General features: G+C 42.7%; 1 protein-coding gene across 3 annotated transcripts in view; it reads left to right on the top strand.

Moving 5' to 3' along the window:
• Positions 1 to 26,016, top strand: part of TGFB2 (transforming growth factor beta 2) — a 77,453-nt gene extending 51,437 nt beyond the window's left edge. For 2 of the 3 annotated variants that reach the window (XM_008685675.2, XM_008685674.2), the window contains 5 exons: positions 18,529 to 18,661; positions 18,784 to 18,894; positions 20,544 to 20,721; positions 21,914 to 22,067; positions 25,072 to 26,016. In XM_008685675.2, coding sequence (XP_008683897.1) covers positions 18,529 to 18,661; positions 18,784 to 18,894; positions 20,544 to 20,721; positions 21,914 to 22,067; positions 25,072 to 25,230 — 735 coding nt within the window. In that variant the 3' untranslated portion in view covers positions 25,231 to 26,016. The remainder of the gene's footprint in view (positions 1 to 18,528; positions 18,662 to 18,783; positions 18,895 to 20,543; positions 20,722 to 21,913; positions 22,068 to 25,071) is intronic. The other variant, XR_005836320.1, reaches the window with a different exon arrangement.
• The last annotated feature ends 504 nt before the right edge of the window (positions 26,017 to 26,520 follow it).

Genomic DNA, 26,520 nt, shown 5'->3' with positions numbered 1-26,520 from the left:
CAAAGAGAAAGTTAGTCACTTGGCCAGGATCACACAGCTGGGAAGTGGCAGGGTGGCCATTACCAATCCAGCTGTGTCTCCAGGTGCATGCTCCTCACCACATCCTGTTCTTTCCCTTCCTCTTTGCCTCAGTATCAGCCAGAATAGAAGAAAAATAAGAGACACTAGGCCAGCCAGAGGGTGGATTGATATCTGGGGGGAAAGCAAAGACTGGGTTCTCTGAAAAAGAAGCTAGATCAAAGATACATAATTCAAAGTAATTAAAAAAATAATAAAAACCAAAACATGTTCCATGTTCTCCTTTTTCTTCTTTTTCAATTAAATTGCTTTGACGTGTCTCTTTGTATGGACGATAGCGTCATGGATTGTTCTCACTGGCTCCGTTTCAGTTGTCTGACTTCAGTAAATTGAAGGCAAGATCTCTTACGTCTTGTTGCCTCTAACAAGCTGCCAAGTCACTGTTATTCTTAGGCCACTGATCCTGTGCCCTGGGGGGTGGCCTCTCGTAGCAGAATTACTGATCACTTGCCTTACTCTCGGAGGCCCTCTCATCACTGGGAAGGGGAGTGTCCCTCGAGGGCCTTTAGTGACTTCTTCCTTAGTGACTTCTTCGTGGCTGTGTACCTTCTCGGATGTAACTGCCACACCCGTTGTCCCATTCAGGAGCAGCAAGATCTGCAGAGATTGGAGTCCCCAGTTGGAAAAGGTACAGCCCAAGATGGGAGCATATTGTATGAAGTGGGTGATCGTGGGCTGGTTCACTGTCACTGAACATAGGAACCCGGAAGAAGAGAATTTTAGAGGGAAAGTAAACAACTCCTTATCGGTCGGGAGCTCAATGAGGCAGCAATCTCCCCTCCTGACACACGACTAGGAAGTAAGTCAGAGGCCCCCGACCAGAAGACACAAAGCACGCACACAGCTGAGTTAGCAGAAAGGTAGCCTTTGGCCCTTTATTCGCTTGTGACCAGGTTGGTCATCTCTAGGACCACGAGAAATTAGAAGCACTGAATTAGAAGGGGAGGGCTGGAGGTAGACACTTGGACAGAAGCAGATGATGCTTTAGACTTGAGATTTTTGCCTGCACATCTCGGTGATGCTAGCCCCCAAAACCAGGTCACAGAATGAACGCCAGGCTTGTTGTGGACACTTTTTCTAAATCTTACCCTGTTTGTAGCTAACCCAGCCCTTAGAGCTGTGGCACCCCACCTGGCTCCTGACGTCTGCTCTGGTGTCTTTATTTGGAGTCCCATTTTTGGCTTGTTCTCCGACTTTCCACTTGCCTTCAGCAGCCATTTGGCGGTCTTTGCAGCCTTCAGGAATAAACTCCCTCTTCTAGCCCCAGGACGGAAATTGGTGCTTATGATAAGAGCCTTGAATTATGAAGGTGAGGTTAAATTATATTCAGGAAACTGAATATATACAATAGAATTTCAGAGAGTTTCATGTCCGAAATTGATGAAAAATTATTTTTTGGGGAAAAAAAAAGGCTTGGTGCTTAAATGGGGAGATCTTTAGCTATTTGGAAATCCAGCTCCACTATTGAGAAGAACAAAGCCTCCAAAGCTTCTAGATGCCCTTTGATTACTGTATTACTTGACGTGCAATTGACATTCTACTCCCTAGAAGAAGGGTAGGATGACTGTGAATAGGTTCTCAGGCTGTTCAGATGGCTGAAAGGATAGTTTGTTAGAATTCCTCAGGGCATTGGTTTTAAGCGGGGGGGGGGGGGGGGGGAGAGAACGTGTGTGTGTATATGTGTGTGCACGTGCAAGTTTGTGTGTGGGTGCAGTGTTCCCCCAAGTACAAAAGCCCCATGGGAGCTGCGATAAGGGCTTGCCACAGTCCCTTTCTGTAGATTCTGATTCTCCCTAGAGAAAAAAAGGAGCGCCTCTGGACAGGTGTGGTTTGCAAAGGCTCTCAGATGTTTGGATATGATCATTCTTCATTCTCCATTGGGAATCGCAGATTTCAGGCAGGGGTTGGGGGTCATTCTGTCCCATAAGATGTATGCAGGCACCCTTTCTAGAGTCAGAATACCAGGCTGGAAGGGACTAAGATGGCTTTTCTGTGAGTGAGTTTGGAGTTTGTCTTGCCCAGAGCCATACATCTGTTGATTCTGCTCGCCTGGGAGCGTTAGGACACCCGAGCTTCCATGGAAGTCACATTTAGCTTGGCAGGGGAACTCGGAGTTCTCACTGCTCTCCTCTCTACAGAATAGTCTGTCAGAACTTTGAAGAATGGTGTTAAAGCCTTACTGTCCTCCTGTTCTCTCTGACTTTTGTTATGTTGACAGACTCTAAATAGCATATACTGGTGTGATCATGGAGTGACTTCGAATACACACCAGTATTGGAGGGAATAGGAGAGCGATAAAGCCCTTTGATAGATGAGGACAGAGAAGAGGCTAAAAAAAGGATAAAAAGTGAACTTTTTCCGAATGGGAATGACCCTTACCATGTTTTTTAAAGCTTTATGCCAAAGGCAGCCTTTATCGGAACATGATCAGATAAAGCTTCAGTGCTCTGGGAATGCCTTCGAACCTACAATCTTTAGAATAGCTCTCAGCTCATTTGGAAATTTGAACATACCTTTCTTTGATTAACTTGCTCCTATATTTATGATTAAGATCATGCCCAGAGTTATGCGAGAGAAAGAGAATAGGGAAGAGAGATATTCTTCAAAATGAATATCACCAACATGAGCAAAGCACCTGCCATCTTGGACTAGGGTAAATTCCCAATTTTACAAGGGAAGAAATGAGGCCCCAAGAAATTAATAACTTATTTAAGGGCAGTCATGACTTCATGGCCCCACGAGACCACCAACCAATACTTACGTTAGCTGTACTGACTTCAGAGGACCTTGGAGCTTTCAGATATTTCTAGCTTCCTCTCACTAACTCATACCCTTTTCACACTAACTGCTCATTTCAAACGTTACCACCTCTAGGATAATAAGACTTGTACCCTTGTGACTGTTTTGACAATCTATTTGCTGAATAACAAGCTACCGCCAAGTTTCATGACCTCAAATAACAATCAGTTATTTGACACTGTGTCTCAAAAGTACTGTCTTTCCACTAATAGAGATATACCCAAGGTACTCTTAAAGCAAAAGCTGGAGGATCCAGAGAAATGCCTCAGAATTCATTTCTTCCAGAAAGGGAGTTGTGGCAATTGGGGGGGGGGAGGCAGCCTGGCCATCTTGGTTGGACTCCTTGGGTGGAGCCATCTGTGTGAATCAAGAGATTCCTTTGAGCCCAACAATATTTACAGCAGGGATATCTGAATAAATCGGATTGAGATCAGAGCAGGTTTGGTTAATTAATATGCACAGCATTTTCTTTAATCACGTTGAAATTACTTTTATTGTGTTTCAATGTGTGCACTAACATCCTGGGATTTGATGACTCCATCTGTGCTCTCTCTTCACCCTTTATGAGGCAACATGGTGGAGGGTTCAATGGCATGAGCATTGTGACCCACGTTTCCTTAATAATTCCCGATTAGCTTGGTGTTTATTGTAGGGGTGAAACTGCCAGATGGAGAGGGGCACTCGACATATGCTAGCTCGCTTCCTTCCATATCATCTCTTAGATTTTGGCTTCGGACTCTTTGATTCCTCGAAGAGGAAGAGCCCTCGACGGAATTACCTGCCAAAGTCCGTTGCCAGATTATTCTTAAGATTAATTTGTTAGCTTCAGACCATTAATAAAATCACATAAAATAACTCCTGGGGAGACAACGTGATATAATGGGTTCGTACACCATAAAGCATCAGGAGAAAACTGTCATCTTCTTGCACGGCGCTGGTATGAGGCCACTGGCGTTGCTGCCAGAGAGCTTGGTAGAATCCAGTCTGCTGATGAGTCCCTGTTGGTCAGTAGAAGATAAAAGCGGACATGAAATAAGCTCAAGTGGACTTCAGAGGAATTCTGAATTCTGTATATGTAATATATAGAATTTCTGCAAAAGACTTTAAACTATGCGCACCCCTGAGGCTTTGCCATGAAAGTTCAAGGTTGATGGCCTAGGCCTGCTTTTGAAGGGACTGTAATGCTACAGAATGAAGGGTGAGGCTCCTGTCACTGTAGGGAGCATGGCACTAACGGGGTTAATAAAAATTGACCCCTTTTCCGAACCCCCAACACATGCGTACACACACACACACACACACACACACACAGGGTTCAGCTTTCATTTCTCATATTGCCCAAGGGTGTGTAAAATAAAAAGAGGTCAGCCAAAAAAACTGACTGTCTGTTAAATTAGAATTGCAAAAAGTGCTCCTGAAAAAAAAAAAAAAGTTATACTGTGCTCCTGTTGTACAGAGTTTTACAGCACACAACCCCCTAGTGCTGATCCTGACTCCAGCGCCACATCGGAGACGCCCAGTAGAGTAACCCACTTAAAAGAAAAGAAAAGCCATGAGGTATATATAATAAACACTTTGTTTGCACAAGGCTATTAATATCTCAGGTTTTTTGAAGCTGATCGAATAACAGCCTTGCCTCATAAGGAAATCGGATCATTATCATTTGCGTTAAGTTGTGACGTTACGAAGTGTCTGTTAACCTTGAGAGCAGACAGGACCCCAAAAGTCATGCGAACAGTGGTCCTTGCCCACTGTTTTCAAAGAAATGTTGATAGTCATGCAATAATTCCATGTTCTTCTTGTGGAATATGATTGTGTAATGATATTGATAATTATCACTAACACAGGTGCACACTCTTTCCTAGGCACTATTTTAAGAGTTTTATATAGATTGATTCGTGCAATCCTCTGAGGTGGGTTCTTATCTTCATTTTACAAACTGAGGCACAGAGAAGTTAAGTAACTTGCCCAGGCCACGCAGAGGCAGAATTCCAACCCGGGCTGTCTAGTCCCAGTGGCCACGCTCTGGACCACTTGCCCATACTAGCAGGAAGAACACAGGCTCTGGAGTGGGGCCAGTGTGAGTTCAAGGTGTGGTTTTGCCCTTCTCTGGAGAGTCTGAGGAAGTCACATCACCGAGCCAATTTCCACATCAGTAAAATGTGGGTAAAAACACCTACTCGGCCAGGACTTTGTAAAGCAAGGAGAGAATGCATGGAAACTGCTAGCACAACGTACTTCTACTCAGGGGTTGCTGTCATTATTATTACTATCGATTCCAAAGCATTGAGTTTGAACTTCGGTAAGAAACAGTCTCTTCAACTTATGATCTGCTCACAATCTCTTAAAAATGAAAACTCACCCCAGCCTCCATTGCTGCGGGGTCAGGATCTCAGGGGCTGCACCGGGAGTTCGCTTCTGAGCCTCCTGAAATACTATTTTCAGCTCAGATCTGCTCCTGGCTGTCTCACTCAGTCGCTGATGAGCAACTCCAGGCGGGAAAGAAGAGAATTTTTGCAGGGGTGGGCAGGGGGGGCTGGGTTCATCTTCTACCTCTTACTTATTAGCGTTTTGGTCTTATAAATCACTCACATATCTGAGCCCCAGTTTTTCATCATGGAATAGAGATACTGGCTCTTGTCTAATGAGTCATGGGGAGGAGAATGCATGTGAAGGGTCTGGCATGTTGGGTGCATAAGGAGTGCATTATTATGGGGGTTTTGCTTCTCATCCAGAACATGGTGTAAATTTCCCCTAGGGATGGCTTGTGATTATAAAACCACTCCGTGATTTTGTCAGTCATCTCTGGTCGGATGAGGGCTCATCCGACCGATTTCCTGTTATGGGTGGGGCAGAGCAGGGCTGTGGGGAGCCCCTGTGGTTTTAGCGCTCTGTGTTTGCTTTATCAAAACTCTCAGGGCACCAGCGGCGGGCTGGGGGCCAGGATGCATCTTGCTTTTCTTCTCGAATGATGATAGAGTGACCCCAGTGGTGCCTTTTCCCTGATTCCCTGCCCCTGTGACTACCTCTCCCCGCTTCACCACCACACGGATAGGCCTGATATATATGCTTCTTGGATTGATTTTCATAAGGCTCCGTTTTAAAAAATACTGCTCACGTATGCCAGCTCTTCGACAACCTCCACCAGGGCAAAAAGCATTCTGAGGGAGGATGTATGTTTATTTCTTGATACCAACAGCGCACAGAATTTTTTTTGGAACTTCTCTTCTAGAACTGTGTTCAGAGCCTACAAATACATAATTGGGAATTCCTTCAATGGAAACAAATCCAAACTTCTGAAAGGTGGTGTTAATTTTCAAAAACTGCCAAAGTTCTGGTGGAGAGGAAATTGAAAAGTAATTAATTTTCCTACGTGATAGCTGTTTTTAAAAGATAGATCTGAAATGCAGCCGCTTCTCCTTTCTGCTGCTGCTACTACCCTCGTCCAAAAGGTTTTTGCCTCTTGTTTTCTCAGTGGCCTCCTACCTGGTCCAGCTGTTGCCCCCTGGCCTGGCTGTTGCCCCCGGGCCCCCTTAGAGAGCGTGTGCAGTTAAGAGTGACTCCCGCTAAGATGTTGGTCAGATCTAAATCCCCTGTTCAAAGCCCTGTGATGGCTTCTCATCTCACTTCGCCAAGGAGCAAAAGTCCTTACTGTGCCTGGACCTGTTTCTCACTAGCCCTCCAGCCCCCCAGCCCCCAGGCTTTCTGCCCTCACTCAGGCGCCCCCCCATCACTGGTCTCCTCGCTACACCTCGAACACCTGCGTTCACTCCCTCCTAAACTGTGGCCACTGTACCCTCTTCCCGTATTCTCCTTCTTGCTCTCTTCCTTCCCTCAGGTGCTTCCTCGGATGTCACCCGCTTAGAGAGGCCTTCGTGGTCACCCGAACATCTCAGGCCCCCTCTTCCTAACATTTCCTACCTCCACCCTCCACTGCACGCTGCCCCTGCCCTCTCTTCATCGTTTTGCTGTACTGCCGCATCTCTTTCTGGTTTATAGTCTCCCCTCCCCCCCGGGGACAGATTCCTGGAACGGTGCTTGGTGCATAGTGAGTATTCAACAAATGTTTCCAGTGAATTGAAGAAACATTTCAAAATGAGATTCAAGTACAAGGAAATGTTGTGAAATAAGTGTGCAACATCATGAGGGGACTCTTTTGAGAAATACTTTTCCTTTATTTGGATTTGGAAATTCTTTTACATTTGTTTTAAAGATCTCTAACTATTGAGAAAGAAAGAAACATATATCTACCCATTTTTTTGTTAGTTATTCAGACCTAGTGTTGGTTCAGTGGATAATAATGATGTAGGTAAAAAAAAAAAAAAATTACGTAGAAGAGATTCGAGAAGCTGATATTCTTAGGTAACCCATAAACTCTCTCTGTTTGCAGAAAAACCAGGCTCATGACTTTATTTTTTGACTCATTGCTTTATAATCTCACCCCCTAAATTAAAGTTCTCAGCTGAATATAAGAAGGGACTTAAATCGTAATGTAGGCCATATGTGTAATTGGTAGCCAGGAAGTAGGAAAGGGTGTTGGAAGTGTGGTTTTCAAGTATGTGTGTGTTGGTGTCAGGTCAGACTGGAACTGGAAAGGGAGATTGATTAAGAAAATCAGAAGATACGGCCCCAGGGAGCTTGCAGTCTTGTTGGGGCGCTCCTTCCTCCCATAGCAGGAAACAACCAGAATTACCAAAATCCATAGTACTAGGCTGTGTGGTCCGGCCTCAAGGACGGGTGTGACTTGAGGTCTTGACTCAGTTTCCCTTCAGATGCTGTCGTTGAATGTTGTACTGCATACATCTCTTTCTTGCCTGTACTGATGGGACTTTTGCCCAGTTGAATCTTTTCCTCTCCTGTGTGATTTATAGATGATGGTCTTCTAAATGCTATTGAGCCTGGACATCTGAGAGACTTTCTGTTCACACAAAGGACTCCTTCATTCCTCAGACCTGTGGAAATGAATTTACTTGTTTATGCATATGTGCAGTCAGCACAAAGGCCCATCTGTAGAGGATGAAAAAAAAATGGAAGGAAACAATAGAGAATTATAAGGTGTTTTCATCACAGAGGAAAGGCTTTCCTCTGGGTGTGTGTGTGTGTGTGTGTGTGTGTGTGGCTTGAAGACATATCTGGTGACATTTCCATAAAGGTCATTAAAGATCTGTACATGCCATTCTTTATCATAATTGCACACAGATACATATAATACAGAAACTCTGTACCATAAAGAGACAGACTTAATATAGTGACATAATAATGTAGCTATCTGAGCCCCAGAGAGACTGTACTTTCATGTGCGTCTTTCTTTTGAAGCTGATCTGTACTCCCTGGGAGTCTACCGTGCAGGCTTTCTCGAAGCTCTTGTGAGGTATACATTACGACAGCCTCTTAGAGGGATGCAATTTCAAAGGAGCCAGGGCAATTACAAGACAGGGCGATGGGAGAAGCAAGATAAGTATTGGGTCTGTTGAGCCACTTCTGCAGGATAACCAGGCCGTGTGCCAGTGTGTTCAGCACCCCAGAGTGACCCAGCGTTGTTCAAGGAGGCTGCGGTTCAACAGGAACAGAAAGCTACACAGAGAGCCTCGGGAAGGAAAGCCATTTCGCCTACTTCTGATTCTCTGTGAAGCCCTGCTTTCTTTCTTTTTGTTTTTTTTAAAGATTTTATTTATTTATTCGACAGAGATAGAGACAGCCAGCGAGAGAGGGAACACAAGCAGGGGAGTGGGAGAGGAAGAAGCAGACTCATAGCAAAGGAGCCTGATGTGGGGCTCGATCCCATAACGCCAGGATCACACCCTGAGCCGAAGGCAGACGCTTAACCACTGTGCCACCCAGGCGCCCCGAAGCCCTACTTTCTGTTACTTGAAATTCCCTTTCTTGCTTTTTCTCCCTTATTTTCATTCCACAGTGACATATATTAAATAGAAAGGGTAAATGAAATACGGTATAAAGTTGCCTACACTGGTGATTCTTTCTGTCCTCCTTGTCATATACATATGTATGATAAATACGTACACACACATACATGTATACATCCAACACACACGCCTGCATAACCTCTGTGATGTGTGTGCATGAAATTCCAAATTTATAGTATAAAAGTTGGCTTGTTCAAGGGCTTATCTGTCAGTTGATGGTGTCTGTCTTTCTAATGAAGGCTGCTAGTCAACACGCATTTACTGAGAACGGACTATGCAAATTCAGTGGGAAAGACTTTGTGGAACAATAAGAGTCAGCACAGCCTTTGTTTTGAAGGACTTCATGGTCAGAGCATTTAGAACATACTCAATGCAGTGTAACCTACAAATACCTATTGTTATGGCTTGAATTGCGTTCCCTCAAAAAAAGATTGTGTTAAAGTCCTAATCCCTAGGACCTCAGAATGTGACCTTTCCCGAAAATAGAGTCATTGTAGATACAATTGGTTAAGTCAGAGGGAGGTCGTGCTGTAGTAAGGGGAAGACCCCTCATTCTGTATGGTCCGTGTCCTTATAAGAAGATGACCGTGTAAAGGCAGAGACACAGGGAGAATGCCACGTGAAGACAGAGGCAGAGATCGAAGTAGGTAACTTGCACCCAACGAATGCCAAAGATTACCATTGAAACAGCAGGTGCTGGGAGAGGTAAGGAAGGATCCCCCTTGGGAGGCTTCCCAGGAAACATGGCCCTTGATTCTGATTTCTTGCCCCCAAAACTGTGAGAGGACATTTCTGCTCTTTCAAGGCCCCTAGTTTGTGGTGTTTTGCTCAGGCAGCCCCTGGGAGTCTAACACACTTACGGGGCAAACTCTCCGAAGTTCAAGCTTCCGGTGCTTAGGATGGAGGAAGGAGCCCTGCAGAGAAAGGAAGATGCCATTTATTTGTTCTCTTTTGTAATGAGCCAGCACATGTCTGTGGTCTGGACTGGGTTCTCACGGTGCCCAGGGTCCTTGCCAGCCTTTCCAGATGGCAGTAGTTACCTCTGCACTTTGTGGGTCATTCTCTCCTTGCTCCTGGTCATGGCCTTCATCAGTGGCCTCATTGTGGCCTGTGAACACATGGCTTTCAGTTGTTGTTGGGAGGTCGCGTTCCCTTACTAGAGCGTGGACTCTTTTAAGAACAGGGACCAATTTATTGTGCTGGACAGAAGGGCAGTGCCTTGCTCACAGCAAGTGCTTAACTGCTGAACGAGACTGGGGGAAGTGAGCTACCAAATAAATTGGAACAGGTGAATAAATGAGGACTCAGGCATGTATAAGATGGCCAGCAATTACTCAACAAATGAATGAATAACTAAACCAATGAGCCGAGCATATAAAATAGTTCAGACCGTACAGGCTGGTTTTGGTTTTTGTCAGGTGGGCAAAGGGCACCTCCGCGGTCAGTGCAAGTGATACATTGGAGAATCACCTGGTCCTCCCGCAGAGACGCCGAGAAACACCCTCAGGAGTGTGTTCTGTTTGTCTGTTTGCGTGAGGGGAAAGGTTGATGTTAGCAAGATTTCAACCCAGAGAGACAAATCTCTAAAATGAAATCAATGAATATGTATTCTTTAAGCCTCCGGCGTCAGCAAACTAGAGTACAGGGATTATGGGGATGTAATAAGTTATAAGATGTAATAAGTTATAAGTTATATTTCCCTCTCTCTTTTAGGAGCTTGCTTTTCCCTTGGAAGAAATGGACATTTACGCACGGGCGGGATTACTCTTGAGGCCACTGTATGCGAGGGGCTAAATGCTTGGCACACACAGTGATTGCTGGGGGACCGAGACGGGCAAAGGGCTTTCAGAGTGAAAGTAACCATTTCATTGAAAAGCTGGGCTGAAGAATAGAAAGGTGGTTGTTATTGTTAAGTTTGTTTTTGTTTTTAAGTAAAAATTGGGAGAGTGGGAAAGGCATTTGGACAGGGATACTAGTCTACACACACAGATGGGACACGGAGTATACGTTTTAGGGATGGTGTTTAGATTAGTTTTCTAGGGATGAGAGGCAAGTTTAGGATGATAGATGGGTGGCAAGTTTGTCTTAAATACTAAACTACGGGATCTGGAGTTTATTCACTAGACAGTAGAAGCCTCTGGAAGATTTCGACCAGATAAGCAACGTAAATTATAATAATAATTCACATTTATTGAATGCCAGCAATGTGATAGATCCTTTCCCCCCTCATGTGTTACTTAATTCTCTTAACAACCATAGAAGGTGGGTTTTATTAACCCATTTCATACAGAAGAAAATCACAGCTTCAGTAAGTGCTAGTTTATGTTTGCCTGACTTCAGAGCCTATGAAACTTTTTGCTACATTAACGATTTCCAAAGGCACTTGGCAAGCCCTATGGGGTTCTTCAAAGAAACCTAAGGGACCACAGGATTGGATTGTCAGTTGGCAAAAATGGACAAGACTCCTGGACTAAACTGGGCCTCACACCTCACACCAGTGAAGTTATACTTTTTTCTGCTATATATAACATAACCATGGAGTGTTGATTAAAGAAACAGGGCCAACCAGGAAAGAAGGACCCACGGATCCAGCAACAGGTTATGGTTTTGGCCTTAGGTGACTTAATGCTGTTATCATCATCCTGATGAAGCACGTAGTTGCTGGTCCTATGTGGCTAAGAAGAATAGCGTGTGTGTTGAGTAGCAAACAGGATTCAGAGAGCTCCCGAGAGGCTAAAAACGAAGATGAGGCTCAAATAAGAAGTTCCAAATTAACAGAGATAACGTGTAATTTGCATTTACGTTCAAGAATGAATTGCATAAACATAGACTAGAGCTGTGGTTCGCAGAGTCGACCAGCAAGCTTGTACATCACCTAGGAATATGTTAGAAATGCAAATTCTTGGGCCCCAGTCTCATCCCTATGAGGTCAGAAAGTGTGGGGGCTTAGGGCTCAGCAGGCTGTGTTTTATTTCATAAGCCGTCCACATGTTTCTAATGCAGACTGAAGTTAGAGAACCATGCGGCTAGATAAACCAACCTTCCCTTCCCTTTTGCCTCCCTTCATTTCTTTCTCTTTATTCCATGTCATCCCAGAAAGGATTCGGGATGGAAAATCTGACTTAACAGTTTGTGTCAGGACAAAGGTTTTATTTTATAAGAAGTTTACTCTGACTCCATGGTGTGATGAGGCTGCTGCCAAAAGTAAATAGTTTGCATTAAAAATAGTGACCAGAACGAGGGAAGCAACAGCCGCTCTTTGCCACACGCGGCGCATTCTGTAATATTCCCTACATCCTGCTAGACGGCGTCTGAGGGTGTTGAGGAAGTAATTATAAGAGGAACATCGAAGGGGGCTTGACAAGGACGATGAAGTACCTCAAACCTGGTTCTGAAGGAAGCCGTTGAGAGAAGTCGCCTCTGTGACTGGGGCCTGACGTAGAAGAGAAAGAATTTTAGATCTTGTTCCAGAGAACAAAACACAATATGGGGAAGCTCTCTCTGTTGGGATGAAGGGGGCAGAATGTTAGTCCAGACTTTTCCTACAGGGCTGTGGTCACCCAGGTAAGTATCTCAGGCTTCGTTCCCTTTGGCTGCAGACTGTAGATGACGGGCCGTGATGTCCACCCCGCAGGGTTTTTGTGAAGACCAAAAAACAGGAACGTGTGCAAATATTTGAAAAACCAGAAATGATAGCACAAATATGAGGTAATGATATTATTATTAAGTAAGACTAGCTGGTGAAGACTTTAAATCCAAGAGAAGGCAGGATTACAACATACAAATTATTCAGAAGTGAGAGGGCCTTTCTCAAGAAGTCATGAGTCCGCTGTCACGGGAAGTCTTCAGACACAGACCAAGATGTCAATGAATGAATTGTATGGGTTGGAGCCGATGGCCTTCTAGTGCCTTTCTGACACTGATACTTCATGATAGGGAAGTTAAAGAATGTGGGGTCAGGCACATCTGAGAGAATGTGCTCGTGGCCAACAGAGTAAATGTTTAATTCAGCATCTGCTAATCACTCTGTGCCAGAAACTGCAAACATTTAAATGTTAAGTACATTAAAAACATTGAATGCATTTAAAAACAACAACTAGTTACCCGGGTGTTGGATTTTTCTCTACAGCCCTATTGTTAAATTTACCTTTGCATTAGAAGTAGGGGTTGAATTGGCCCCCTAGTTCTCCTGTAGGTCTGTTGATGTCTGAATATGCAAAGTAAAATGGAATTCTTAATGCTTTCTTATACCTCTTTGCAGTGTCTCATAGGAGAGGACTAGGTATCGCCCCTGGTGTCTAAGCCAAATCCTGAGTTGATTGACAACGCTACTCCTTTAAGACTAAGATTTCCTCTGGCTGTAATTTTGCATCTAGTCTTCTATTTCTTTCTTTCTTTCTCTCTCTCTCTTTTTTTTTTTGCCCTGAACTATTGGGTAACATCAGTGACTTTTGCCTCGATCCACTCCTGATTGGCTGCTTTCCAGTGGCAGAGAGATGAATGGATCCTTTTGTGTAGGGAGTTTTGTAATTCAGTGAAGAGTTTAGAGCCTTGCCAAAGGCAGTATGTGGGTATTTTGCACATATTATAGATAACGTGTGTATATCAATAATGTAACGAAGGTAGGTAGCATTCATACCACTGTGGGTGGTAGCTAAGCGAGAGGCAGCTAAATTTCATTTTCAATATATTAGAGGCTCTCCTTTCTAAGTCAATCAGAAACAGTTGTTGGTCTGTTATTTAAAGAAAAAAGTCAAGGCAGGGGATTATAGAAACAGGAGGGAGTGAGTGGGGGGAATAAATATTTTAACTTAAAACATATATATGTATATGTATACACACACACACACACTTTACGTGCTGAGTGTTTTATAAAAGACCAAGGACTTTTCTTTGACTATGCCTCTGCCTACTGCCAATCCAGGTAGTATTTTTTGCATGAACCACATCCATTATGTATCATCTACAATTTCTAGTTTTTCATTTCTTTGAAGAAGAAAGAAGTTTCAGGATAATTTGTTGAACAACCTGAGAGCAGGATTCTTCTAGGGTTGTTTTTTGTTTGTTTTTTAATTAATTAATTAATTGATTGATTAGAAAGCAAATGGGGGGTGGGGAGGAGCAGAGGGAGAGGGAGAGAGAGAGAGAGAATCCCAAGCAGACTCCATGCTAAGCATGGAGCCTGACGCGGGGCTCGATTTTATAACCCTGAGATCATGACTTGAGCTGGAATCAAGAGTTGCATGCTTAACCAACTGAGCCACTGAGGCACCCCAGGATCCTTCTAGGTTTTTATGATATTCCTTTTGTTATTTCTTCTATAGCCGTCTCTCTGACATCTGAAATTAGGAAAAGACTTAGGTGTGGTAAAACATATATGAATTTAACCTTTTAACCATTGTTTAGGGATATAATTCAGTGGCATTAAGTACATTTACAGTGTCATACAACCACTACCTCTCACTATTTCCAGAAATTTCCCATCATTCCAAACAGAAACTCTGCACCCATTAGATAGTAACTCCCCGTTTTCCCTACTCACCGCCCCTGGTGACTTCTATTCTACTTTCTATCTCTATGAATTTGCCTATTCTAGGTGCCTCATGGAAGTGAAATCATATATTATTTGTCCTTTGGTATCTGGCTAATTTCACTTAGCATAATGTTTTCAAGATTCATCCGTGTTGTAATGTGTCAGAATTTTGTTCATTTTTATGGCTAAATAATAGTCTGTTATGTGTATATAGTACATTTTATTTATATTGTTTGTATATCTATTGATGAACACTAGGGTTGTTTTCACTTCTCAGCTATGGTGAGTAATGTTGCTGTGACCATTGGGGCGCAAGTATCTGTTTGAGTCCCTGCTTTCAGTTCTTTTGGTTATATACCTAGGAGTGGAATCACTGAATCGAATGGTAATTCTGTGTTTACCTTTTTGAGGAACCGCCAAACCATTTTTTTTTTAAGTGTTTTTAAAGCAACTTGTCTGTAGTGAAGAATTTCCAAAGCATTCAACTTGGTTTTCACAGAAGCAACAGCTCTCTTAACTTTGGCGTCTGTGTTTCATCATTTCTAGACCATTTGATTTCCCTGGATAATTACAATATCAAGTCCAACTATCATACACAGGTTTAGAAACATACACAGTTGATATTTGCTAAGCATACAACTCAATGGGTAAGACCAGAAGTTTTTGGAACATACTAGAGAGTAATTTTCCAGCAATGAACCCCAGCATAAGCCAATATATATTATAGAGCAAATGGAGAATACCTGTTAATCTGACTAGTTAAGTAGAAGCCAGTTAAGAGATCGTCTAGTATTCAGCTAAACTATCTTTGTCATGATATGCGATGTATAGAGGAATTTAGAAGCAACTCTGGTTCTAGAAAAAAACAACAGCTGCAGATCCACGACTGTTCACGTTCAATACACTTGTTGGGAGACTGGAGAAAGATGACAACAAAGGCTAAAATGGAGTGGGAAGTTGACTGATCTAGTCATTTTTGTATAAACTCTTGAATTTAAGGAAGTCCTAATTGATAATAGCAGTGGGTTGATTTTCTTCCCTTCCAGTTTAATTTTGTGTGGGTGATAAATGGAAGATAAACAGGGAATAGGGAGGCTGTGCCTATTCTTAGAAAGAAGATACCTTTCAAGTTAAGATTTCAGACTTTGAGATGTGATTAGAAGGTTTTCTAGCCAGTTCTGAAACAACACCACGAAGTTGTAGGAGGAGTACTTTCATAGAGCACCATTCATCCTAGTTAGTGACCCAAGTGATTAAAGGCTTGGGAAATTGCCCCTCTAAATATGGGCTAAAGGAACAGAGTTTATTTAGCTTAGAGAGAGAGAGTGGGCATGCTGAGGGGGACTTAATAATAGTCTCCAAGAATATGAGGGATAGTCTATGAGTGATGGAAAGCAGCTGTTTCCTGTTTCCACTGAGGACTTGGTAAGAACGAATGGAGTTCGGTTGCAACAAGTGAGTTTAAGAACTCCTTGGCCATAAAGTTTGAGACAGCAAACCCACAAGACCAAAGCCACCTCTCTCTGTTTCAGAATTGTGCAGCTAACTAGCTGTCATTCTTGGGTGGTTTAAATGGGCTTGTTCTTGAACTAGCAAAAAGACATAGAGGACCTATCAGTCAGGTGAGAATATGAAGTTGTCCACTGTCAGAACCTACTGGTGTTTTGTGGCTGAGGAAGCACTTACTAGAAGATGAGATTTAAGAAAGAAAAAAAGTTTCAGAATCTCTTTGCTCCCTTTTGGTCTGCTTTTAAAGCAAGATCATCTAGGATTACCCCTTCTCTCTGAGGTGAAGAATTTCCATAGATTTGCTGGTATGTGTTTTTTCTGCCCATTTGGTCAATACAGTCATTTTAAAAAAATTCTGTGTCTTCGCTGATATTTATATCAGAGATAGATATCATAGACATTTGATTATATATATATATATATACACACACACAATATGTAATTAATACAACAATGAAAGCAATGTATTGTTCCAGACATTGTGTCGAAGTGTTAGGGATATGAAGATGAATGAGACATATATCGTTCTGATTAGGAGCAGGCAAATATAAAAACATTATGAAATAATGCCTCAGTATAGGAGGTCCACTAGGGGAAGAAATTTAAAATCAGAAAAATGCATGCTGGACTTGCTACTAATTTTTAAGCAGTGAGGCAGATGGAAATGCCTGAAAACTTCTCAACTGTTGTTTTATCCTAGCTTAGGTTAAATATTATACTATTTATTATAAATTGGATACCATTTATTATAGATTGGATATGTGGTGTCTTATTTGCCCAACTGGGAGTGTTTTCAAGGCAAGGTTTAATTTACAGAGGATTGGGCTGCTGTGAAGCTGTATCTTTAAAGTGATGAGTTTATGTCGGCATTAACTGTGTATACATTCCACACATTATATTTCCATCTTGTTCCAACATTTATTTTAATCTTATTAAAAAATCTTTACTTCTATCCCTGAATGTTTTTTTGTCATCTGGAAGGGGGTAGGGATGAAATGTGATTCAAATCTGACCCCCATAACTCTTTGGTCTTCAAAATCCAGCACTGAAGTGGGGAAATTAGGGGATTGCTTGGCATCCTCTCCCTGCGTGTTCACCATAAGGCACTGCGTGGGTTACCGAACCTCCCTGAGTCTCAGTTTTCTCAATCTACTTTACAGAAATGTTTGGAGGATGAAACGAAATGAAATAATGTGTGCCCAGCCCAGAGCCCAGTGTGCCCAGCCCTCAAACCATGTTTACTTGCTTCTTTTAATTCACCAAGAACGTCTCTTGCCTGTGGTAGGATCATGATTGCCTCTGGATCGTCTTCACTTAGTGGGGTGTGTTGACCCTCAGGGGCAAGACGGTAGAGTAGGTTCTGTCTACAGTCCCTTGAGGGCCCCCCCAAAGTTCCATTGTGAGAATCTCTTCTTTTCTAAACTTAATCTTGCTAGACTTTAAAAAAAAAGTCTACCCTAATGCCAAATATTTTAGGAAGCATTTGTTGCTATTACCTGAAACAAGTCATGTATGCACATGGAAGAAAAGTGCCTTCTAAAATCAGCAGGATGATTATGCTTTTTTGTTTTGCAAGGTTGAAAGGAGAGTAAGTAAGTCTTCTAGATATTCAGATAGTCATTCAATAGACACTGATTAAATTGAGTGCTGTGCCTGGAAATGGTGTCAAACTGAAGACGTGATCACTGCCCTGGGGAAGCTTATGAACTTGTTGGAGACACCAACCCACATGCATGAAACAAGCCCAGAATAGTTAGACTCAACATCAGGAAGGGCAGTAAAAGCCCCTAAGTACTGAGGGAAGGCAAGATACAGTTTTGGGTAGGGATTTAATAGAGCTCTAGGAGACTTTTGAGATCTTGGTTTGACTGGTTCATAAAACACTATCATTTAGAGACAGAATTTTTAAAAACCACCTAAAGTGTTCACTTCTTATAGAAACCCAAGAACATACTAATGCACTTGCTCTTTACATATTTGAACTAAATGAATCCTTCGAAAGTCTCAGTGTTCAGGCTGATTGGCTTTCAGAGTCTCAGTCACACTGTGCCAGACTGCTCCTGCCCCAATTCATTCTTTGTCTGCAGGAGATGGAATGTCTTTATCAATCATAACAAGTCACATGGAGAGTAAAAATCCCAGCTGGAGACTTACCTCAGAAGCTGAGGTGTGCCACATGTATTAATGTGGGTGGATTTAGGAACCAGGGTTAGGACCTTTTCCTCTTTATTAGAAGGAGATTTATAATTCGGGGCCTTTAGAGCGTGATCATGGGTCCAATCCTCTGGACTGGCCCGCTCCTCCTGTACCTCCCCACCTCCCAGCTCCCCAAATTAAAAAGCAGAACAACAAAACCATTAACCTAATAGCATAGAATTTATGGCTGAAATCTTACAAAGCTTATGTCAGCAAAGTAAAATAATGACTGTCACTTTCTCTTAGACACTTGGCTTTATGGTTCCTGTCACCTTTATCATAACACACAGCTGACTTAGGAGCTCTATTTTTCATGGCACGTGGCCTGGTGTCACGCTTTTACGCACACATGCTGTCAGAGGACGGTACATGGGTGCACCAGAGCGGAGCTCAGTTTAGATAATGAATTGCAATGCTGTTAATGGTTTTGGGTTAGTCATGCTGACCTTATGCCAACTGAGCTTGTTCCCTTTCTCTCTCCTTCTCTAGATTCTCAAATCCAAAGATTTAACGTCTCCAACCCAGCGCTACATTGACAGTAAAGTTGTCAAGACGAGAGCAGAAGGCGAATGGCTTTCCTTTGACGTGACTGACGCCGTCCATGAATGGCTCCACCATAAAGGTTACAGCCGCCCTCTGTCCTCGCCCCTAGATGCTCAGTGGCCCCACGTTACTGTAAGTTGATTGCAGAGTTAAGGCTATTGTCACACATCCATATGACCTCCTTGACTTCATGTTTTCCAGACAGAAACCTGGGATTTAAAATAAGTTTGCACTGTCCCTGCTGCACCTTTGTACCATCTAATAATTACATCATTCCCAATAAAAGCGAAGAGCTAGAAGCAAGATTTGCAGGTAATTGAAACTTGGTCATACGACGTGGGGGAGGGAAGGGCCTATATTGATAATCTCATGGGGGGTGAAGTCGGTTTGCATGTGAAAACGGGATTGTTTGGTGAGACCTGGGGAGCTGTAATTCTTTGGGTAAAGATAAGGTTGGAGAAAGATCTATATAAAGGCAGAAAGGATTGGGACCAAGCAATTGGGACCTGTTTACACTGCTCCATGCCCAGTGAAGACTTGGCAGTCCTAACTGACTGATTCATCAACTTTCCAAACTATTAGTCAGTTAAGCCCTTTATTCTTCATTTAAGCAAGACAACATTCCAGCTATGCTGATATGATAGCAGAAGATAGCGTACATTCAAGGGCATCCATTGATAATGCCCCAAGCGCAATGTCAGGAGGCCTACAACCGTATTTCACTTGGGAATCCCCTCATACCATACCCTCTTTACCTCACCTTGCATGTATCATTGCCCTTGGACTGTGGTCAAAGGCTTCTTCTGTAGTGACCTTCATAACCAACAGCCCTTCCTTGGACACTGAACTGCCTCCTGATAGGCGCCTCAGTGAGAAGCGTTCATTGTCGCCTGTGATTGTCTCCTCCACTGTTTCTAGCTGGTGCCCAGTATTTCCAGTGGCTTCCTGACTGGACTTTTAGAATAGTTTATAAAGACATAAGGAGGCTTTAGTTTTTCCCTGTTCCTGCTCATCTCTCAGTGATTAGCCAAAGGTCAAGGAGAATGAGGAGATGCCAAGGGTTGGAGTTGCTTCCCCGATTAGCTAACCAATTTGGACAATGTGAGGTAAGAGGGAAGCCGGCCGTGTGCTCGTGCCACAGTGACCCCATACCACCTCACCAGGGAGCTGACTCCCCTTCCCCAGCTACCGCCACCCGGGACCTCCATCCACTTGCAGAAGGCTACAGTGGCCCTTGCTCATGGAAAAATACTCCCGGAGGTCCAGAGATTTATTTCAGTCTCTAACCTAGCCATGATTCTCTAGAGTGTGGAGATTAAATGCTTAAACTGGCAGTCTCTTGAGCATGCTTTGGGGAGCTCGAGTTTCTAAATCTCAGAAGGAATCAGGAAAGTGTTGAGGATGCCATAAAATAAATGAAAAAGCCCTTTCTTCACAGCTTCCCCAAATAGCATTAGGTAAGGGTGACTTCTGTTTCACTTGAACCTAATTCACTGCAGTTTCGTGTAAGTCTCGGGTTGTGTTCATGAGGAAAGTCTTTTGAGTTGAGTAGTCTGAGGAAGAGAGGGAACTGGCGGGTGACAAGGCATGTTCTTTTGCTGTGCGTTCAGTCGCTGAGGGGCTGAACACAGCCTGCACTGAGGGTTGACTAAAATAAACTACCTAGGTTGCCCTTGGACTATGGTCAAAGGCTTCTTCTGTAGTGACCTTCATAACCAACAGCCCTGCCTTGGACACTGAACTGCCTCCTGACAGGCGCCTCAGTGAGAAGCGTTCATTGTCGCCTGCGATTGTCTCCTCATGCCATGTCTATTTCCGTGGGGAATGACGGTAGCCAGCTGATGATGCTGTTGTGAGGTCATCACGGCTGTTTGTGACAAGATACAAAGGAAAAAAGAATGGCTGGTTATATTTGATGAAGGTAAAGCTAAATGTTTGTTACCCAAATGCATTTTTTCAAGGTATTGATGGCACCTCCACATATACCAGTGGTGATCAGAAAACTATAAAGTCCACTAGGAAAAAAAACAGTGGGAAGACCCCACATCTCCTGCTAATGTTGTTGCCCTCCTACAGACTTGAGTCACAACAGTCCAACCGGCGGAAGAAGCGTGCTTTGGATGCAGCCTATTGTTTTAGGTAAAGGAAATAAAAATAAAACAAAGTACTTACATCTGTTACCTCTTACACTGCCTTTGTCTTTGTTTATAAGTTGACCTAAACTCCACTCATTGCTTAAGGCCAGGTATAGTACAAGATAGCCGCCATACTTCCTAACGGCATTCTTCCCAGAGGCTTCGAACGGGTTTTCTGTGTGGTATTCCTCAGCCCCTTGCAATGAACCAAGTATGAAGTCAGAAAATTATTCCCCTGAAGTTTTTTCCCACATACCTCTGAAGCACTTTGGGGCTGAAGAAGAAAATGAGCTCCCTGCTCCCCCGAGCAAATATAAGGTTACTTGAGGGATATGATGGCAGATCCTTAACTGGAAAGACTCACCATCTGTATGAAGCCTCACCCCCCACAGTACAGTGCCCATGGCCATACCCTTTTTCACAGAGATGAGAGAAATAGAAGAAGAATGCTATTTATTGTGTCATTAGCTGCAGAATCTGAGAGAGGTGAAAGCAACACAAATTTATTTCCTCCTCCTGTAAGAGTTCATGGAGGAGAGAGTGTGAGTGTTCTCCTGTGGTTTCTTATCAAGCCTCCTAAGAGGAAGTTTCTTTCCTTATTTGGGGAGCTATGGGACAGTGAGGGGTCCTCACTGATAAAGTGCTCCAAGAGTTCATGAGTCAAATGGCTTTTTTTTGCTCGCCAGAGTCAGAGGTTGCACTGAGCGAGGCTCCACGTGTCTTGATCTCTGGCTCATTCCCGGGTCTAGCGACATGAGATGCAATAATGGATTCATTCTCAAAGGAAAAGGCCTCAGATGGTTCTTTGAAAATAGCTATTGTACTTCATTCGTTTTATATTTGAAAGGGCAATCGAGGCTGACTGGCAAAACTGCCCAGTGTTGGTTGGAAGGGGGGAATTGGTCTCTTCAGCCTCCCCTCTACTTCTATCTGGTCATTCAAGGAAAAGGTTTGATTTTCAAGGTCACAGCCAAGGGACTAGGGGTATAGAATTCCTAAGGGAAAGTAGTCCAGCAGGTCACCATGACATTCCATCGTGAAAGTCATTTGAGATTACTATAAAACCATTGAAACCTAGCCCATGATACTTGCTCATTGGATGCTGTTTGAATGAGTGAAGGAGTCATTTTTCTGGCTTGGAATGAGGGATGGGAGGAAATCAGCTGTAAAATCTCCACTGCTCTTTCTTCTAACAGAAATGTGCAGGATAATTGCTGCCTCCGTCCACTTTACATAGATTTCAAGAGGGATCTTGGGTGGAAATGGATACATGAACCTAAAGGGTACAATGCCAACTTCTGTGCTGGAGCGTGCCCATATTTATGGAGTTCGGACACTCAGCACAGTAGGGTAAGTATTTGCCTCTGTCTCTTCTGAGTTGCTGATGTGTACCTGCCGATAGTATGTCCAGTGAATTCTGATTAGCCTGGTGCCTGTTCAGCATCACACATGAATGGGTCCTGGAGAAATCCTCTTGAGTGGTGAAGAAGAATGTGGGGAGTGGGTGAAATCAGAAATAACACTGATCAGTTTGAAGAGTAGGTTTTGCCTTCCCAATTCAATGATAAGCAATCAGAAGGCAGTTTTGGGAATTTTTTTCTTTATTTTATATTGTAAGCAATTGGTAGCTATTGAAAATCTTTTGGAAGCAATATATCACTTGGGGTCATGTACAGCTTGGATGTGAAGGGACCTAGGTCCCCATTTAAAAAAAGGGGCTGTCATCATCTACATCAAGGACTGTCACAGTGGAAAGAACTTTGAGGACCTGGGTTGATGCTTTGGCATAGTGACTCACTAGTGTATGGCAATTAAAAAGTCATTTGACTTCTCGAAATCTCAATACCTCAATTTCTTATCAGTAAAATGGAATGTTTATGTTAAAATGGTCTTTAAAATAACAATGCCAAACTCAAGAGCAGCTATAAAGAGCAAAAAGATGAAATAAGAGAAAATGATTTGAAAATTAGTATTTCCAAGTCTTTTTGAATATCTCTAAAGTACACAAGAATCTAAATATTTTGTCAGATTACTTCAGGGAGGTTAGAAAGCTAATTCAGAGGGCCAGTCCTGGATGGGAGGCCATGGGTTATAGCCCAGATCAGCAAAGACTTTTTCTGTGTCATAATGATGCTTGTCCTAATGCTTTTTCCTGGTACCTCATAATGTAGCATTTTAGAGATAGAAAGGACTTCATAAATTATCTTGTCCAAACATTTCACTTTACTTAAAGAAATTGGGGTCTAGATCGTGTAAATGACTTGGCCAGGATCAAGCAGTTGGTGACAAACCAAAACTTGGAATGCAGGCTTCCTTGTTTTATAACCAACGACTCCGTTTGCTCTGTCTTACTGAGTCTAATTCCTGAAATGTGGCTACACATTGGGGTTATGCCTCTGTAAATCTCCTTATTAAAGAGGCATTAGAAAAATTGCCTTCACTGCAGGGTAGGAAAATGAGTCTATTGCCAAAAGGATCACATAATGTGCTCGGCTCAATTCAAGAGTTTGGGGGTTATCAATTATTTTAGACAATCTGTCTTATAAAATTCCTCTCTAATTCCTTTGAAAAATCACGTGCTAGTAGAACATGAAGTCTATTTATTTGTACATGCCTACATATGCTAGGCTTTAAATTGGCAACTAGGGCTCTCCTTCCTTCAGCTGTTTTCCCAACTCCCCTGTAGATTTTGGCACTCCAGGCTGACCATGTGCTTGGCCATGTGAGGAAAGCTTGCTCATGCCTGTCCCTTTGTCTGAGCTCTCTGGCCAGGCTGTTTCAACTGGGCCGTGGCAACAGTAGCTATAATGTGGGCAAGGCCCCAGTGCCAAATAGAAACATAATTCCCCTCCCCGATACACAGAGGGAGTGTGTGAAGGCTGAGACCGTGCTTGTTTTTCAAGGAGAGACGAAGAATAACTGTCATGGTCACAAATATGTGGTTTGGACGGCAACCCAAGAAGCCAGAGGTAGCTTAATAAAGTAGTCAGTGTTGCCACACTGAACAGATCTTCTGTCTTAGGCTGAAAAACTCGCAGTGAATCTCGAGGAAAAGGTCACTTGCTGTTTGACTAACACATTAATGGCATCCTTGGAAATGTCTCTTTATCATCACTGGGGAGCCTACATACTTCCATTGGTAAAAGTCCCAAACCCCCTTCGATATAAAACGGAGTTAAGGATATGGGACTAGCTCTAGAACTTTCTCTTCTTTCCACTCTGGGACTGGCTATCTGCCCTCCAACTTAAGCACGACCATTTACCACGTGAAATCTAATGGAGGGGTTGATTATTACTACTGTTGTTGTTTTAAGCAAAATGTAAGAAAGTGAATAATTAAAAATAGAGCTTGCTTTTAGTGTCATTCTTTTTTTTTAAAGATTTTTATTTATTTTTGAGAGAGGGAGAGCACGCACATGAGAGTGAGCACATGTGGGGGGGTGGGGCAGAGGGAGAAGCAGACTCCCTGGTGAGCAGGGAGCCGATGCGGGGCTCGATCCCGGGACCCCAGGATCATGACCTGAGCCAAAGGCAGACGCTTAACCCACTGAACCACGCAGGCGCCCTGGTGTCATTCTTAATTAGCTCTTAACTGCTTAATTCTTACTCATATTTAGGAAGCAATAATAAATGAAAATACTTGTATCTTTTTTCTTTTAAACGAAAATGTAGGTGACATTAAATTGGCCCACAAAGACACAGCACAGAGAGGGTTCACATGCAGACATGTTTCTTTCTATACCTAAGGGTAGATTAAAGCTCTGATGGGAGTTTTAATCAAGCCTGTAATTCTTCTACTTCGTGTATTCGCTTCTTCACAGAACACAGCAGTCTCATTTTGCCTTCTTAGGGCTATGAGGTCAAAACAAAGTCCATAGAGTCTCTGAGCTTAAGGGAACTCCAACCTTGGTGGGAATTGGAAATAGACACTCGGTTACAAGGAAGTGTAGACACCAGAGCAAATACTAAGAGGACCAAGTTTTTCGAGGGCCTGGCAAGTGTGTGCGGCAATGCAGTGATCAAAGTCAAGAATTATTGGGGAAACTGTAAAATCTGTTGAATGAGCGATTTTGTGCAATCTGAGCTTTTACAAAATCATTTGTTTACGATGCATGAGGAAAGGATTCTGTAGGAAAATGATGAATTCAGTGATTACTAGGAACACATACCAAGTTGACCATAATTGGGGGTTAAGAGAAGGAAATTGTAAACCCCAACTACTTTAAATTGTCTCCTGAGTGCTGTGACGGATAAGGTAACACCATGGCGCTATGGAATGGTTCTTTTTAAAGTAATTGCGCCCCCCCCCCTTTTCTGGGTCTTTTCCTACGTTCTCTTTCCTATGTCCTTTCAGGTTCTCAGCCTATATAATACCATAAATCCAGAAGCATCTGCTTCTCCTTGCTGCGTGTCCCAGGATTTAGAACCGCTAACCATTCTCTACTACATTGGCAAAACACCCAAGATTGAACAACTCTCTAATATGATCGTCAAGTCTTGCAAATGCAGCTAAGATTCTTGGAAAAGTGGCAAGATGATAATCCCATGGTGACAATGACCAGGAGGAGGAGGACAAGAACAATGACAATGTTTGTAACAAGAAAACGTAAGAGAGCCTCGCTTCAACAGTGTTAAAAAAAATTTGAAAAAAGCGGTACTAGTTCAAACACTTTGGAAGTCTGTGTTCTGTTTGTTAAAACTGGCATCTGAAACAAAAGAAAACAAAACAAATTGAAGGCTTTATTCTCCATTTCACCTACTCTGTAAGTGAGAGAGACAAGAAGCGAAACCTTTTTTTTTTTTTAAGAAAAAAATAAACACTGGAAGAATTTGTTAGTGTTAATTATGTGAAAGGAAAAAAACCAAACAGGAAAATCCCATTCAGTGGAGTTGCTGTACATACCGTTCCTATCCCATGCCTCACCTGATTTTTCTGTATTGCTATGCAATAGGCACCCTCCCCATTCTTACCGTTAGAGTTAACAGTGAGTTATTTATTGTGTGTTACTATATAATGAACATTTCATTGCCCTTGGAAAATAAAACAGGTGTATAAAGTGGAGACCAAATGCTTTGCCAGGAACTCATGGATGGCTTAAGGAACTTGAACTCAAACGAGCCAGAAAAAAAAGAGGTCATATTAACGGGATGAAAACCCAAGCGAGTTATTATATGAGCAAGCAAGTCTACGTTAAGATAAAGACCCTGCAAACACATGCTATGTACCAGCTGCGTGAGGAAGCTTCTTGTAAGGTTCAAAACTGAAAAGCCTGTTAATAAAGGAAACTTTCCGTCAGAATAAGTCTGTAAGATTTTTTTTTCTTTTTAATTGTAAATGGCTCTTTGTCAGTTTAGTAAACCAGTGACATGTTGAAATGTTTTGATACGTGTCGGTCCAACTTCAGACCTTAAAGTATTGCTGTATAGGTTTTTCTTCATTTCCGTATATGTAACCATACCTACATTCTTATAATAGATGGGTAGAGAAGCCGCTATAATTGGAAACACATCCACAGATCTCTTTCGCAAACTATTAAATCAGAACATTAACTACTTTACATGTAATGTGTAAATTTTTACCATATTTTTAATGTTCTGTAATAATGTCAACTATGATTTAGATTGGACTTAAATTGCGGCTCTTTTTAACGATCACTCAGACCTGTGTGTTCCCTTTAGCTGGCCAGGGCTTTGGAGGAAAGCCCCTATAGTTTGTCTTGCACTACAAATATGTGTTTTACAGTAATTTCTCCACTGTGCTTTGTGCATTGTCCAATATTATGACATAAGCTACCTGAGTCCA

This window comes from Ursus maritimus, unplaced genomic scaffold (genome assembly GCF_017311325.1).
Source record: "Ursus maritimus isolate PB19 unplaced genomic scaffold, ASM1731132v1 scaffold_2, whole genome shotgun sequence".
Lineage (NCBI taxonomy): Eukaryota > Metazoa > Chordata > Mammalia > Carnivora > Ursidae > Ursus > Ursus maritimus.
The sequence above is the reverse complement of the archived record's forward strand: the minus strand, read 5'-3'. Positions and strand labels throughout refer to the sequence as shown.